General features: G+C 50.2%; 1 protein-coding gene across 3 annotated transcripts; it reads left to right on the forward strand.

The window, feature by feature from the left end:
* The first annotated feature begins 1,722 nt into the window (after window positions 1-1,722).
* On the forward strand, window positions 1,723-15,691 carry ITGB7 (integrin subunit beta 7). Of its 3 annotated transcripts, none has more exons than XM_045829422.1 (16): window positions 1,723-1,829; window positions 6,775-6,978; window positions 8,691-8,892; window positions 8,988-9,158; window positions 9,888-10,129; window positions 10,483-10,641; window positions 10,925-11,020; window positions 11,171-11,260; window positions 12,295-12,441; window positions 12,745-12,938; window positions 13,263-13,486; window positions 13,719-13,938; window positions 14,074-14,282; window positions 14,583-14,743; window positions 15,020-15,106; window positions 15,221-15,691. In XM_045829422.1, the coding sequence occupies exons 2-15, from the start codon at window positions 6,778-6,780 to the stop codon at window positions 15,098-15,100; spliced, it is 2,397 nt and encodes a 798-aa protein (XP_045685378.1). In that variant the 5' UTR covers window positions 1,723-1,829; window positions 6,775-6,777; the 3' UTR covers window positions 15,101-15,106; window positions 15,221-15,691. The 3 variants fall into 3 exon arrangements, with proteins under 3 accessions (XP_045685378.1, XP_045685376.1, XP_045685377.1); XM_045829420.1 differs by having other exon boundaries at window positions 1,747-1,829; window positions 13,770-13,938; XM_045829421.1 differs by lacking the exon at window positions 1,723-1,829 and having other exon boundaries at window positions 6,881-7,016.
* The last annotated feature ends 245 nt before the right edge of the window (window positions 15,692-15,936 follow it).

The following is a 15,936-nucleotide window of genomic DNA, read 5'->3' on the forward strand; positions in this document are numbered from 1 at the left end:
CTGTCCCCACCCACAATTACGTCTATGTGTATCTCTGCCCTCGGGGGAGGGGGTTCACTGGAGTTTCATTTAGTTCTCATGAGGGTCTCTGGTCCCAGAAGAGAAGACCCACAGCCTGCATCTAAGTTAGTGTTTGTTTTATATCAACCCCTCACTCCACGAGCTCTCCCACCCCTTATGACTCCACTCTTATCTTAAGGGTCACTCCCTCTGTCCCATCTGACCCCACCCTTCACCCCATGACCTCCACTGAGCTTTCATGACACCAGGGTTATCTTCTGTCCTAATCTCCCCCTGCCCCTGTATGCCCCACTGCCCTTGGCCTCCACCACCGCACCGCTGCACTCCCTCATCATCACTCTCCCGCCCCGCCCCACCAGGGTCCACTTCTTCCCCGGGACAGGGCCTTGCCTACCTTCTTCCTGGCTTTCTTCACTGATGACCTGTGTGTATGGGAGAGAGGGTGAGGATGTGGAACAAGGGGAGGAGAGAAGAGTGGGGGAAAGCAGAAGAAGAAAGTGAAAGAAGCTCTAGAGGAAACCACAGGGCCTATGGGGTGGGGGGCAGTCATCACCATGATAATCTCTGCTTGTGGGGGAAGGGTACCATGTCCCATAGCCTGAGGCCAGTTCTCCCCAGTTGCCCCCACCAGCAGCTGCACTCCTACATTCCACCTGCCGTTTACCAAGCCTCCCCTGGGAGGTGGGCGCTTCGCTAGGTGCTGTGGCTTCAGTTAGTCCTGCCTGAAAGGAGTGCTCCTCCTGATAAAGGAGACACCTGTGAACACAGACCTCTTGTCCAGTTCCTTCTCAAAGCGCTCTCTGGTCAAGTGTGGGCGGAGGAGAATTTTTCCACAGCCCTGTCTTCCTACAGGCCTCCTCCTTGCTCCGGCTCCAGTCCCACCTGCCATCCTGTACCCCTGCTTCTCCTGGGTGGCTTCCTCCACCCCTTTCCCAGGCTCCCATGCTGTCGTGCCTCCTTGGCCCAGTCTCCTCCTCTCAGCCTGGCCTTGTGCCTCTCTCTCAACTTCCCAGATGTCTGGACCTTGAATTTCTCAAAGCCTCTCCACTTTTCACTCTGTTACTTCTCATTCACTGATGCTCTCATCAAGCCCCTAGTATGTGCCAGGTTCTCTTGTAAGCAATTGATATGAATTATCTCATTCATTCTCAGCAATCCTATGAGTTCCACTTGAGAGATGAGAAAATAGCCATGGGAAGGACAAACAACTTATCTAAGGCAAGTGTTACAGAGCCAGGATTTGAACTGAGGCCATTTGGCCCTGGAGCCAGTGTTGTTAAGCACCCACTATGGTACAATGGGCGCTGGGTTTTCAGAATGAACAACTGTCACTAATTTCCCCCTCTTTGCAGTACTTACTGCCTCCATATTTCTTCCTTCCTATCATCTTCCTCTATAACAAAGTGGAGAGATCATCACAGAGGGCAGGAAGGCAGGCAGACTTGGATTTGAATCCCAGACCAGCCAGTTACTAGCAATGTGACCTCTAAGCCTCTACATCTGTAAAACTAGGGGGACTGGGGAAATAGTACCACCTGTGTCTTGAGGTTCCTTTGAAGATTCATTATAATATCGTGATACACCAAGCACCGATTAGGTGCTCAACAGATGACCTTCCAGATCCCTGCATCATCAACTCCCTTGGCCCAGTTCTACCCCTATCTGCTCTACTTTCTAGATCAGTCACCCCCACCATCCCCAAGTCCCCCCCACCCTAGCGGGCGTGTCACTTCCTCCTCCGCAGCCTCCCAGAGCAGTACACAAAGGCTGCCGCTGCCGCAAGAGGAAAGGCTGCTCTGCTCCCACCTGTGAGTACCAGGGCACCAGCCCTCCCGCCTCTCCTTACTAGTCCAGGCCTCAGCTGGTTCCAGCCTCCTGGGGAGAGGGCTCTGACCCCAAGACACTCAGAATTCAGCTGAAGCTGGAAAAATGCTCTGAACTCCTTTCTGCATTCCTAGTTCCCCTGTCTTGTTCCCTCCTCCAGTTTCACAAGCTCTCCTCTCCACCTACTTCTGTTGCATCAGTTTCCCGAGAACGGGGCTGGAGGGAGGAAAAGGAGGCGAGGGAATGCATGAGTGCTATCATCTGAGCACCTGCCTCGTGTGGAGGATTGTGTCAAGGTATTCCCCAGGGTTGCCCCCCAGCCACACCTGCTGCTTCAGGAGCTCACAGTGGGGGTCAGGGGTGCTGCACAGCTCAGGCCTCCTCTGTGGCACCTTAGCCACAGATCCCACACTCCCGTGGGACTGTGTAGCCCAGTGGCTCAGCTGTCTTTCCTCCTGATGACTCCAAGTGGGCAGCAGAGGACTCTTTGACTTGGGAAGATCTGGATGGATTGGGAAGTAGCTCTGTTTCTTAGCTGCTGAGGGAATAGTAGGGTGTGTATTGCAGTCAGAACCGAGTCCAGGAATGGGACAACCATGATGGGGAGGAGGGAGGCTAAAGAAGACCTCCCTCCAAGGAAAGAGAAAGGGACTAGGTAGGGGCTCCTTGGGGAGAGGGCACTACTCTCGAAGATGATGGTGCATGGGTTGGAGGGAAGGACAGCAGCCCACCAAACATGGGGCCTAACCTGTCTCCATCCCTGCTCTGTGCATGGTGTGACTCTGAGCAAGCCACTCACCACTCTGGAATTCAAGTTTCTATTCACAGAATGAGGGAGTTGAAGTAGAAGATTCTGCCATGTTGTAGTTAGGATTGGAGAGAAAAAGAAGCAAAAGACAGGTTCGATTCCCAGTCAGGGCACATGCCTGGGTTGCAGGCCACGGCCCCCAGCAACCACACATTGATGTTTCTCTCTCTCTCTTTCTCCTTCCCTTCCCTCTCTAAAAATAAATAAATAAAATCTTAAAAAAAAAAAAGAAGCAAAAGAGAACTGTGAAAGAAAGTGCAGAAGAGAAAAGCAGCAGATTAAGAGAAGTGGCAGGTTATGTATCCACAAGGAGGAGAGAACACGAGGGGGGCGATTAGGAGAAGTGGGTTGGGGAGGACTGTCCAAGGAGCCCCAGGGCTCCCTTTACAGGAGATGAGGGGGGCCTGAGGTTTCTGGGTTTGTCCTATCTGGGGAACCAGTGTACCATGGGGGCTCCACCTATGAGAGATGAGTCAAAAGTGGGCTTTGTGCTTCAGTATCTCCAACCTCCCTGACCACAGACGTGCAGAGCAAGCAAGGCTGAGGTTACACTGAGGCTGAGCCCTTGGCTGGCCTCTCACGGGAGGGTGGAGCCTCTGTTATATATACATTCTACACCTGAGGTCACAGGTGGTAGGGAGCAGGACAGGGTGGCCAACGAATTGGCAACACATCCCTTCTCCACATTCCATGCAGAATATCAGAATTTAAGTCTAGGTCCAGGCAAGGAGGAGGCAGATGCCTCAAGTGGCAAAGAGTTAGCTGGCCTTTTTCATACACCACTGATGGGGATGTGAACTGGCATAGCCCCTGAGTATGTTGGCAATACTCAGCAATGTTACAAATGACACCTAGTTATTGACTTTACAAATCCTCTCCTGGGAATTTATCCTACAGATTCACTTGCACACATGTGACATAATAAATATAAGAATTTTTACTGCAGCATTATTTACACTAGTGAACAATTAGAAACAATTTATATCCCAATCATAAAGGACTGCAATACAATATATTCATGCAATGGAAAACTATATGGCTGTAAAAATGAATAAGGAAGTTTTTTATTTTCTTGGGTAGCAGGATCTCTAGGAAGTTTTAAAAAAAGGTAAGATGTAAAACTGTGTAAAGTGTTCTACCATTTGTAGAATTCTATCATTTGATTCTTCCATTTAAAGAGTATATATACTATATATACACACATATGTATATATATGTTCATATTAGTTTGTATATATATAAAACAATCTCTAGAAAGACTAGAAGCAACAAAATACAAATAAAATATGGTTCTTTATTTGGAAACAGGTGGGTAAGGGCTAGGACTGGGAGACTTCTGTCTTATCTACCTTTGATTTTTTTATTATGGTAAAATACACATAAAATTTGTCATTTTAACCATCTTAAATGTATAGGTCAGTGGCATGAAGCTCACAAGGCCGTGCAACCATACACTACCTAGTTTCAGAACCTTGTCTTCATTCCAAAATGAAATGCCCATTAAGCAGTTTCTCCCCATCCTTTCCTCCCCAGCCCCACACCTGCAAACCACTAAACTATTTTCTGTCTCTATGAATTTGTCTAGACAGGCTATTTCATGTAATTGGACCCATACAGTATGTGGTCATTTGTGACTGGTGTCATTCATTCAGTATAATATTTTCAAGGTTCATCGATATTGTAGTATGTGTCAATATTTCATTCCTTTTTATGGCCAAATAAAATTATATGAATATACCACATTTCATTATATGAATATACCACATTTTGTTTATCCATTCATCAATTGATGGATATTGGGTTGTTTCTACCTTTCAGCTATCAACATCCATTGTTTGAAAACCTGTTTTCAACTATTTTTTTTTAAAGATCTTTAGAGAGAGGGGAAGGGAAAGAGAAAGAGAAAGAAACATCAATGTGTGGTTGCCTCTCACACATCCCCACTGGGGACCTGGTCCGCAATCCAGGCATGTGCCCTGACAGAATCGAACCAGAGACTTTTTGGTTCACAGGCCAGTGCTCAATCCACTGAGCCACACCAGCCAGGGCTGTTTTCAATTATTTTAGGAATATACCTAGGAGTGAAATTGTCAGGTCATAGGTTAATTCTATGCCTTAACTTATTAAAGAATCACCAAACTGTTTTCCACAGTGGTTGTACCATTTTACATTCCCGCCAGCAACAACAAAAGTCCCATTTTCTCTACATTCTCATCAACACTTATTTTCTATTTTTCTGATTATAGCCATCCTAGAGAGTTTAAAGTGTCACCTCATTGTGGCTTTGATTTGCATTTCTCTGACTGCTAATGGCAATGAGCATCTTTTTATGTGCTTGTTGGCCATTTGTCTATCTTCTTTAAAGAAATGTCTATTTAAATCTTGTGCTCACTTAAAAAATAGGATTACCCTTTTGTTTTGAGTTGTAAGAGTTCTTTATATGTTCTGGATATTTATTAGATATATGATTTACAAATATTTTCTTTCAAGTTTTTTTTAATGATTGATTTTAGAGAGAGAGAAAGAGGAAGGGAAAGAGAGAAACATTGACTCGTTGTCTCACTTATCTATGCAATCTCCGGTTGCTTCTTGTATGTGCCCTGACCAGGGATCGAACCCACGACCTTGGTGTATTAGGACAACAGTATAACCAATTGAACTACCTGGCCGGGACCTCATATGCAAATATTGTCCCCTGTTCTGTGGTTGTCATTTCACTCTCTCTATAGTGTCCTTTGATGAACAAAAGTTTTAAATTTTGATGAAACCCAATGTATCTATTTTTTTCTTTTGTTGTTTGTGCTTTTGACGTCATAGCAAGAATCCACTGTCAAGTCCAAAATCATGAAGATTTACCTCTGTATTTTCTCCTAAGAGTTTACAGTTTAAGCACTTTCTTTAGGCCTTTGATTCATTTGCAGTTAACTTTTGTATGTGTTGTGAGGTAGGAGTCCCACTTCATTATTTTACATGTGGATATCCAGTTGTTCCAGCACCATTGGTTGAGGACTGTTTTTTCCTTGTTGAATAATTTGGCACCTTTGCTGAAAATTAACTGGCCATAAACGAATGGGTTTATTTCTGGACTCTCAATTCTATTCTGTGAATCTACATGCCTGTCCTCACACCAGCACCACACTGCCTTGCGGCATTGGGAGGTGTCAGTCCTCCTAGTCTGTTCTTTTTCAAGATGGTTTTGTTATTCATGCAATTCCATATGTGTTTTAGAATCAGATTTTCCACTTCTGTAAAAAAAAAAGGCCACTGGCATTTAACTTTTTGATTTTTGAAGCATGGTAATGGATTGCCTATTTAAACTTTGAATTAATAAATAAATATTTTAAAATCAGAAAATGACCTTCTGTAGAGGTCATGTCTTCAGGCCCGCTTTTTCCCACTCTAGATGCCCTTTGCGTAAAGAGAACATTTTACCACCCCCTACCCTTCCTTCCTCTGTTAGCCCAGACCTTGGAAAGTTCCTGTGATCTGCTCTTTATTCTACTTGCTACCACGTCAGTCATATAGCTAACCTTCCCTGCCTCTTTCCCTGCTCCCGCATCTGCTCCAGCTTTTTCTTCCCATTCTCACTCCCTGACTTCCTCCCTTACTTAGAGCCTCTGACCCTCTTCCCTTACATCCAAGATTATAAAAGCTACAAGAGCTTTCAATTGATTATTTAATGCTGTCACTTTACAGATGTGGAAACTAAGGCCCAGAGAGACTTTGACTTGCCATACAGCCAGCAAGTGACTGGAGCAGGACCAGAGTCTGGTCTGTTTCCTATGTGGCCGTATTCCCACTCTGGCTTGGAGTCTTGGAGAGCAGACCTGTGTGTAGACCTTAGTGCCTGCAGGCCCAGTCCCCAGACTCTTGGTTAGGCCATTTGCCCACCTTGGCTTCTTGAAGTCTGCACACAGGAGGGACAGGTCTTCTCCAAGGTCCCTACCACGGCTTGGTACTTGCTCCTTCCTGCCATTTTGAAGGAACTGCTGACTCCACATGGGGAAGTGAGACTGAGGGGAGATGAAGAGTTGGGGTAGAGTTTTGACAGTGACAACCACAGGCTACCTTTAGAGGTCCTCCATAATGACCTTTGTGTCCCCCTTTATATCCTATTGCAGACCATGGTCACTTTGTCAATGGTCCTTGTCTTCCTGCTGGTTCTGAGCAGAAGTGAGTGTGAACTTGACGCCAAGATATCACCCCCAGGGGAGGCCACAGAATGGAGGGATCCTGATCAGTCCCTGCCAGGATCCTGCCAGCCAGCCCCCTCCTGTCAGAAGTGCATCCTCTCACATCCCAGCTGTGCGTGGTGCAAGCAACTGGTAAACATGGGCCCATGGTCTTTGAGCCACGTGTAGGGGTATGTGCAGCCTGGAGATATACATGTATGAGGGTGTGGGCATGTGTGCGACTTTTCCTGGGTGCACTCTGCAGCCCTGTGTGAGACTGACTGATTTTGTACACATGGGACCCTTGTGTGTGTGTGTGTACAAGTATGTGCATACTGTGTATTTGCATATACATGGACAAGACTTGTGACTATGAGCTTGGAGGAAGTATGTTCTTGTTGGAACTCATTCTTGTGTATAGGTAGAGGGACCTACTGTACATGTATACATGTGAAAAAGTGTCAGCTTGGGCCGCTGTAACAAAATACCATTGACTGGATGGCTTAAACAACAGGAATTTATTTCTCACAGTTCTTGAGGATGGAAAGTCCAAGGCACAGGTGTCAGCAGATTTGGTTCCTGGCAGATGGGCTACAGATAAGCTCTCTTGTGACTTCTGATAAGGCACTAACCCCAACATGAGGGTTCTACCCTCATGACCTCATCTAACCCTAAGTTCTTCCCCGAGGCCCTACTTCCAAATACCATCACATTGGGGGTTAATTCATAACAGAAAGTGCATGACTGGGTCTCTGGCTCTGGTGTTGGGGGTGGCGGGTGTGTTCCTAGGTGTGTGTCAGCCTGTGACTGGGAGGGAAGAAGGGAAGGAATTGGAAATCCGTGGGTTTGGGTGAAAGGCATGAGCTACCTCAGTGGCCAAGAAGGATCCTGGGGAGTGAGTGTCTCTCTGGCTGGTCAAACAGAGCTGTTCTGTTTATGTCTTAAAGAGACAGGGCTCATGGAGTGGCAGAACATGAAGGGTGCCTGAGATGGGGATGGGGTAGAACACTAACAGAAAAATGGAAAGTTAGATAAGAGTTGAGAGCAAACTCACTAGGAGGCAGAGCTATAGAAGTTGAGTAGGCCCAGGAGAACGGCACACAGTGAATCTGAGAGGACCAGAAGACTCAGTCTGCAGTAGGCACAGGGCAGAGGTGCCAGGTGGGTGCTCTTGGGACACTGTGGTATATGTCTGCCTCCCCCAATCCCCAGACCAGAAGCTGGCACCTGGGCCAGCTGAGAAGCCACTCTAACCATTTCCTTCCCCTGTGGCTTCCCCGCCAGTCCCAGGGGTACCAGACATATTAAGAGGAATAGGGTTTCCTCTACTGTCCCTATCCTTTCCTCTTCTCAGAAACTGTGGGTCTTAGCCTGCTCCCCTTCCACTTTGGCCTGATCAAGCAGAGGATGTTGGACTAGGAGACAGGGCTCCTCCTTTTTTTCTTTTCTCTGTTCCTCTGTGTCTCTCTGTCTCTCTCTCTCTCTCTCTCTCTCTCTCTCTCTCTCTCTCTCTCTCTCTCTCTCTCTCTCTCCCTCTCCAGTGAGGTCTCTGAGATTTTGAAGAGGAAGTCAGTCTGTGGCCCCATTGGGAGGGAAAGGGTAGGTGGCTGGGGGAAGAGGGCAGTGGAGATAAGGGAGGAGAAGGGAGGGTGCTATAGGAAGTGGGTTCTGACAAGAAAGAAATGGTCAGGAGTTCAAGCATAGCTGTAGAAGGGAGGAAGGGGAGGGAATCAGAGGAGATCAAGGAGAGGAAGGGTTAGAAGTGGCTAGGATTGTAGGCTTGGAGCAGGGCTGGGGTTGTGCCAGTGGTGGGGCAGGGGCAGGGGGCTACGGTCGGACTCCAAATCCCTACCCTTGTGATGCAGAACTTCACCGCCTCTGGGGAGGCAGAGGAGCGACGCTGCGCCAGGCGTGAGGAGCTACTGGCTCGGGGTTGCCCCCCTGGGGAGTTAGAGGAGCCCCATGGCCAGCAGGAGGTGCTACAGGACAAGCCGCTCAGCCAGGGTGCCCAGGGCGAGGGGGCCACCCAGCTGGCACCACAGAGGGTGCGGGTCACCTTGCGCCCGGGTGAGTGAGGGTCAGAGGCGTCAGTGCAGAGGTCTGGGCACAGATCACAGCTTGAACTAGCCCTGCTGATCCCCTGCTCCCCCACCCGCCCCTAGGGGAGCCCCAGCAGCTCCAGGTCCGCTTCCTTCGTGCAGAAGGATACCCTGTGGACTTGTACTACCTCATGGACCTGAGCTACTCCATGAAAGACGACCTGGAGTTCGTGCGCCAGCTTGGGCACGCCCTGCTGGTGCGACTGAAGGAGGTTACCCATTCTGTGCGCATCGGTGAGTGCAGCGCTGCCCCTCCACCTGCCAGCTCTCTGCCTTTAACTTCAACCGCCGCCTTGGCCTCTGCCAAAGCCCTGGCCACATAAGGGCCCTACCTGCCCTCTCAGTTTTTAACGGGCCACAGGTTGCTGGCATCTCTTCCCAAAGACATCATCTTCTAGGTCAGAGCTGGAGGGGATTTGAGAGACTGTCCAGTAGGACCACTCATTTTACAGGAAAGGCATTTGTGGCGGAGAGTCTGGAAAGACTGTGTTCAGACAGCTCCCAGGGGCCAGGCAGTGCCCTGGACTTACCAACTCGATTGTTGCCCTGATGCCAGTCTCAGCCCTGCATCTTTCAAACAAGGTCTAAATGTCACTGTCCCTTTGCTGCACATTCTGTGCTCACCTCTTTTCTGTTCACAATCCCTTCCTTTCCTTCATGCTGCTACTAGATCCTACATCCCACCTTCTTCCTCAGCTTTCAGGAACCCCCTGCCTGACCCTCACTGTGCCCTCCTCTTAATTTCCTCCATTCCCCACTTCCCTGAGCTGGTGGACTCAGCCCTTTGCCCCTGCCGGGTCCTGGGCCCCTGCCCCTTAGCACCTCATGGCTCCCATCACTCCTCCAGGATCATCCCCTACTCCCCATGGTTTCCTCCCTTCCTAGTCCTCAGCAGTGGCCCTACCATCCCAGTGCTGCTGTCCAGGGACTTCTGGCACAGTTTTCACACCTCCTCCCTTCCAGGCTTTGGCTCCTTCGTGGACAAAACGGTGCTGCCGTTCGTGAGCACAGTGCCCTCTAAGCTTCGCCACCCCTGCCCCACCCGGCTGGAGCGCTGCCAGCAGCCTTTCAGCTTCCGCCATGTGCTGTCTCTGACCGGGGATGCTGCGGCCTTCGAGCGAGAGGTGGGGCTCCAGAGCGTGTCTGGCAACCTGGACTCACCTGAAGGTGGCTTTGATGCCATTCTGCAGGCTGCACTGTGCCAGGTGAGGAGGTGGGGCAGGAACCTGAATCTGCAGGACTGTTTTGAGCCAAGACTGCCACCTACGGTTGTGCAGTACACAGTTCTAGGGTGTGCCATTTGTATCACAGTCACTGTAGTTTGCATATCTATCTGGGCAACCTCTTAGTGAACTGGAGTGACATATCTTGAGGAAGAGGCATGTTTTTCTAATTCACAAGGAGGCCTCCACTACAGGGAAAAGAAGCAGGGGAGCTGGAGGCGGGGTATAGGCAAACTGACTCAGAACGAGGGTGCCCAAATCCTTGGCTCACTTTGCTGGCTAGGGTGGCTCAGGGCCACGCCCAAGTACACAGCCTACCCCCCACCCCACCCTAGGAGCAGATTGGCTGGAGAAATGTGTCTCGGCTGCTGGTGTTCACTTCAGATGACACATTCCACACAGCTGGGGATGGGAAGTTGGGGGGCATTTTCATGCCCAGCGATGGGCACTGCCACTTGGACAGCAATGGCCTCTACAGTCGCAGCCCAGAATTTGTGAGTCTCCACACTCCCTCAGGCCCTCCCCATCTGAGCCACACCTCCTTTCCTCCCGGGATCCCCACGCCTAGCCTCATTCTCCTGACTGGTAACCGCCCTGCCATCTTCCCCAGCAGTTCCACTCCACACTGGTTAGACTCCCAAACCCCTCCCTCCCATGCCAAGCCTCCAGGGCTCCTCTAGCTGGTGGAACCCCAGCTCCTGGATTTCCTGGGCTGAAAGCACCTTGCCGTGTCGTGGAGGACCTGCGGTGCTCACTTGTTCCCGCTCCCTGTTCCAGGACTACCCCTCTGTGGGCCAAGTAGCCCAGACTCTCTCTGCAGCAAACATCCAGCCCATTTTTGCTGTCACCAGAACCACACTGCCTGTCTACCAGGTGAGAGCTGTCTGGATGTCAGGCCCTCCCACCCTGAGCCTTCCTCAAAGGCCCATTCTCCTCTCCCCTACATACCCTCCTTCCAGGCCCCCAGAAGCCCATTTCTCTGGAGTCGTGACCCACCATTTCCCTTAACTCCTCATAATTCAGGAGCTGAGTAAGCTGATTCCTAAGTCCGCAGTGGGGGAGCTGAGTGAGAATTCCAGCAACGTGGTACAGCTCATCATGGATGCTTACAATGTGAGGGGCCAGGGTGGGGGGGAATGGTGTGGGCAGGCATTGGGAAAGGTGGGAAGGGGCCCTCAGGAGGGGCGGCAGAACTAAGAGGGAATAATCACTTTTTGGGCAACACTCCACAGCTCCAACCTGCAGTTTGCATATGGCTGTCATTAAAATAGTTCACTCACTCACTCAATCTTACTTACATTCAGAAATCTTAAGTGTCTGATTTGTGCAGAGAACAGAGCCCAGCTCTGGGCAAGGAAGGAATAATATTGATCGAGCTTTTATTACATGCCAAGCACTCTCCTAAGTGCACATTCTGTTGCTATCTCATCTGACCCCACTAAAACCCCTGCTTGGTAACTATACCACCCTTATTTTAGAGATGAGGACGCAGATACAAGGAGGCTAAGTGACTTGCCCAAGGTCACTCAGATAAAAGACAGAAGGGCTGGGATTTGCCCCCTAGTCAGTCTGTACATAAAGAATGTAACATCTGGAGCCTGCTTTCATTAAACATAAACAATTCAGATATTCTTCACAGGAACCACAGAATTTTATAGAGGGAAGGAACCATAAAAATTCCTAAGTGTTTCGTGGGTTTAGGCCTAATCTTTGTAACTAGACCACAGGCTTCTTGATGACAGGAGCCATGTCCTAAGACCATGGTCAGAAAATGTGAGACAGTATCAAATTTCCCAGGACAAAGTCTAGGAGAAGTGCCCCTTAGACCTTGTATGGCCGCAGGTTGAGTGTCCTGATTTGGGATTTGAAAACACAGCCACTGCACATGCACAGTGCCTGGCCAGCCCTGACCCCCAGCAGGCCCTTGCCACAGCTGCACTGAAATACTATTGGAGCCCTTGGATGCCCCTGTCCGCCCCTCAAGTTTCTCGAAGGTTCTTCCTCCAGAAACACCTCCAGAGTAGGCAGAATGGAAGGAACCCCAAGGCGGGCTGAGGGTGGGTTCTAGCAGAATCTGGAATGGCTGAGGGGGCATGAGGTGGGGTCAGAGTCCCACCTTTATGTGGTTACTCATTCTCTCCCCACAGAGCCTGTCATCTACTGTGACCCTCGAACACTCTCCACTCCCTCCTGGGGTCCACGTGTCTTATGAATCTCAGTGTGGGGGTCACGAGAAGAGAGATGGTGAGGCTGGGGACCGTGGCCAGTGCAACCATGTCCGAATCAACCAGATGGTAAGGCCAGTCAAGATAGGCGGAAGGAAGTGGGCATGCATGGGAAACTGAGGCAGGCATGACAAAGATGGCAGACAGGCAGAGAACAATGCAAAAGCACAGGACAGTCCTCCATCCATCCTCTCTGAAGGATTTAATGAGCGGCTTCCTCAAGCATGTTGCTAGGAGATGTGTGTTAGCATGACCCTGTCCCTTAATTTCCGAAGGAGTGGGGTTCTGGATGGTCAATGGGTTTGGTATGTATGCGTGTGTGTACACAGGCGCGTGTGATCTTAGTCTGATTTCAGCTCTTCCTGTCCTCAGGTGAATTTTTCGGTTACTCTCCAAGCTGCCGACTGCCTCCCAGAGCCCCATCTTCTGAGGTTCCGAGCTCTTGGCTTCTCAGAGGAGCTGACTGTGGAGTTGCACACTCTGTGTGATTGTAACTGTAGTGACAACCAGCTCCCAGCTCCCCACTGCAGTGACGGTCAGGGGCACCTACAATGTGGGGTGTGCAGGTGAGTGCCTCTTGTTTCCCTTCACCTATGTGGCTTCCCACAAATACAGCCCCTGTATTCCTCTTCCTTCCCTTCTTCCACTGGCATCTCTAGGCAAGTTTTACCTAGACATCCCTAGACTGCATCCTGATTTTCATCTCAGATATGCTGAGACCTTCCCCTCCACCAGGACTCCCTTTGCTTTTACTCCTTGGTGCTTCACTATATTCCACATGCCTCCAGCCACTCATCTATCTTCACCTCTTGTGAGATCCTGGGAAAGACAGGTCAAGGGATGGTCGAACTGTCTGACCCACCTTTTGCACCTCTGCCTTCCCCTCCCAGCTGTGTTCCAGGCCGCCTGGGTCGACTCTGTGAGTGCTCCGAGTCTGAGTTGTCCTCCCCAGATCTGGAATCTGGGTGCCGGGAACTCAACGGAACAGGGCCCCTGTGCAGTGGGAAGGGGCGGTGCCAGTGTGGACGCTGTAGCTGCAGTGGACAGAGCTCTGGGCGCCTGTGCGAGTGTGATGATGCCAGCTGTGAGCGACATGAAGGCATCCTCTGTGGAGGTACTTGGGAACTTTTGGGAGGGTTGGGTCAGAGTGGCTCTTCCAAGAGTATTTATGCTCTAGCACCTTCCAGGCACTAAGGGCAGGTATTAGAGATTCTGGTATTAAAAGTTGGAGCATGCACCAGCATACTTGAGGGAACTGGATGCACAGGACAGATCAGCTGTTAAGCCTGTGATGTCCATTGTCTGCGGGGAATATGGTTGTCACCGTGTGCATGATTCTGCCCCAGGTTTTGGCCACTGTCGATGTGGCAAGTGTCACTGTCATGCCAATCGCACAGGCACAGCATGTGAGTGTAGTGGGGACATGGATGGCTGTATCAGTCCTGAAGGAGGGCTATGCAGTGGGCATGGCCACTGCAGATGCAACCGCTGCCAGTGCTTGGACGGCTACTACGGTGCCCTATGTGATCAGTGCCCAGGCTGCAAGACACCATGCGAGAGGCACAGGTGAGGCCTCAGATCTTGCATTTTGGGGGAAGGGGCACAGTGGGGCTCACTTAGCCACTGCCACCTGCTTGCTTTCCTGCACGTGGAGTGGGTGATAATTGCCCAGTTGGTAAATTATTGGCATACACTGCACAGGGACTGTGCAGAATGTGGGGCCTTTGGAACTGGCCCCCTGGCCACCAACTGCAGCATGGCTTGTGCCCATGCCAACGTGACTCTGGTTCTGGACTCTATACGGGATGATGGCTGGTGCAAAGAGAGGACCCTGGACAACGAGCTGTTCTTCTTCCTGGTGGAGGATGAAGTTGGAGGCAAGGTCACGCTGAAAGTGAGACACCAAGAAAGTAAGTGGGCAGGAATGCCTTGGATATGCCAAATGGAGCCCTGGAAGTCTGAAGAGTAGGGACTAAGAGCTCAGGCTGGGAACCAGGCTAGGGGTTGAGGTAGAGCTGTGAATCCAGGCAAAAGTGTAGGTAAAAGGCCTACTGAACAAGGGTAAGGAACTGGGCACTGAAGATAACCCTGCTGGGTTCCCTTTGTTTTGAAAGGTAGGGCTGGGAAGGCTGGATTGGGCTGCGTGCAGACTGTGGACAACTGCTGATCAACTCTATGCCCCAAAAGTCTGTGTTGTTTCACCCCCACAGAGGGAGCAGACCGCACCCGGGACATTGCGCTAGGCTGTGTGGGGGGCATTGTGGCAGTGGGGCTGGGGCTGGTCCTGGCTTACCGGCTCTCAGTGGAAATCTATGACCGCCGAGAATACAAACGCTTTGAGAAGGAGTGGCAGCAGCTCAAGTGGAAGCAGGTGAGACCACCTCACAGCCCACTGGGCTGGGTTTTACTTGCTTCCCTTGGTTAGGTCCTTTCCTCTGCTTTCCCACTGGACCCTCAGCCCCCTCACCCTCAGCAGATCCTCCCACTGAGGCCCCACCACCCCTCACCTAGGTGTATGGGGCCTGTCCCACCCCTCTGCTAATATCCATAGGTTCCTGGGATCTGGCTCAGGTTCTAGGTTGGCTCTTATGACTAGAAAATAGAGTCCTCAGACTTTTCCTCATCATTTCCAACCTTTTCCCCCCAGGACAGCAATCCTCTCTACAAAAGTGCCATCACGACTACTATCAACCCCCGCTTTCAAGCAATGGAAAGTCCCCTTGCCTGAAAGGAGGTACGGATACTCACCCAGGGTTGTTCCTACTGGGAGGGTGGTGGGAGTTGGGGGTATGGGGTCTGTCAGGCAGCAACCTGGCAGAGGACTAACCACCACCTACTTCATTTTCAGAGTGACACCCTGCTGCCTTCTACTGCAACCTTGCTTCCCTCCCTCACAAGGATTGGGGGTCACCCCACCCACATACATGATAAAGTCTTATTTCAGACTGCAGATGTCATTTGCTTTACCCCAAAGCCAAAGCAGCCCTTGCCTTTTGCCACCTAAGGGCAGGAAGAGGAGCTCAGTCTTGAGTGTGTGGGAGAGCCACTATGTGGCTACCTGGGAAGCAGCTGGTGGGCTGGGAGAGTGAATTCCCAGCTAATGCTGGTGGAGCACAAAGCACACTCTAAGCAGCACTGTCTAGCCCTGGCTGGTATAGCTCAGTGGACTGAGCACTGGCCTGTGAGCCCTGGGGGTCGCCAGTTTGATTCCAGATGGGGGCACATTCCAGGTTGGGTCCCTGGTTGAGAGTGAGAGGCAACCACACATTGATGTTTCTCTCTCCCTTTCTTGAAAAATAAATAAAATCTTAAAAAAAAATACACTGTCTGTTTTGGTTGCTGTTACCTAACCTCATTATGTCTTGTTTTGCAGGGTTTTTCCCTTTTAATCAGAATTTATACCTGTTTTTAATTCTACTTGCTAATCACCTATGGAGAATTTCTGAAGTACCAATCTGTAGAGCACTGTAACTTGTAGGACGAACGGTTTTATTTGGGGGGAAAAAAGGAAGGCTTCATTGGCCCCAGAGAGAAAGCTTTGCCAAAGAATGTTCTTCTCAAAGA

This window comes from Phyllostomus hastatus, unplaced genomic scaffold (assembly GCF_019186645.2).
Source record: "Phyllostomus hastatus isolate PE091 unplaced genomic scaffold, TTU_PhHast_1.1 phas_scaffold_93, whole genome shotgun sequence".
NCBI lineage: Eukaryota > Metazoa > Chordata > Mammalia > Chiroptera > Phyllostomidae > Phyllostomus > Phyllostomus hastatus.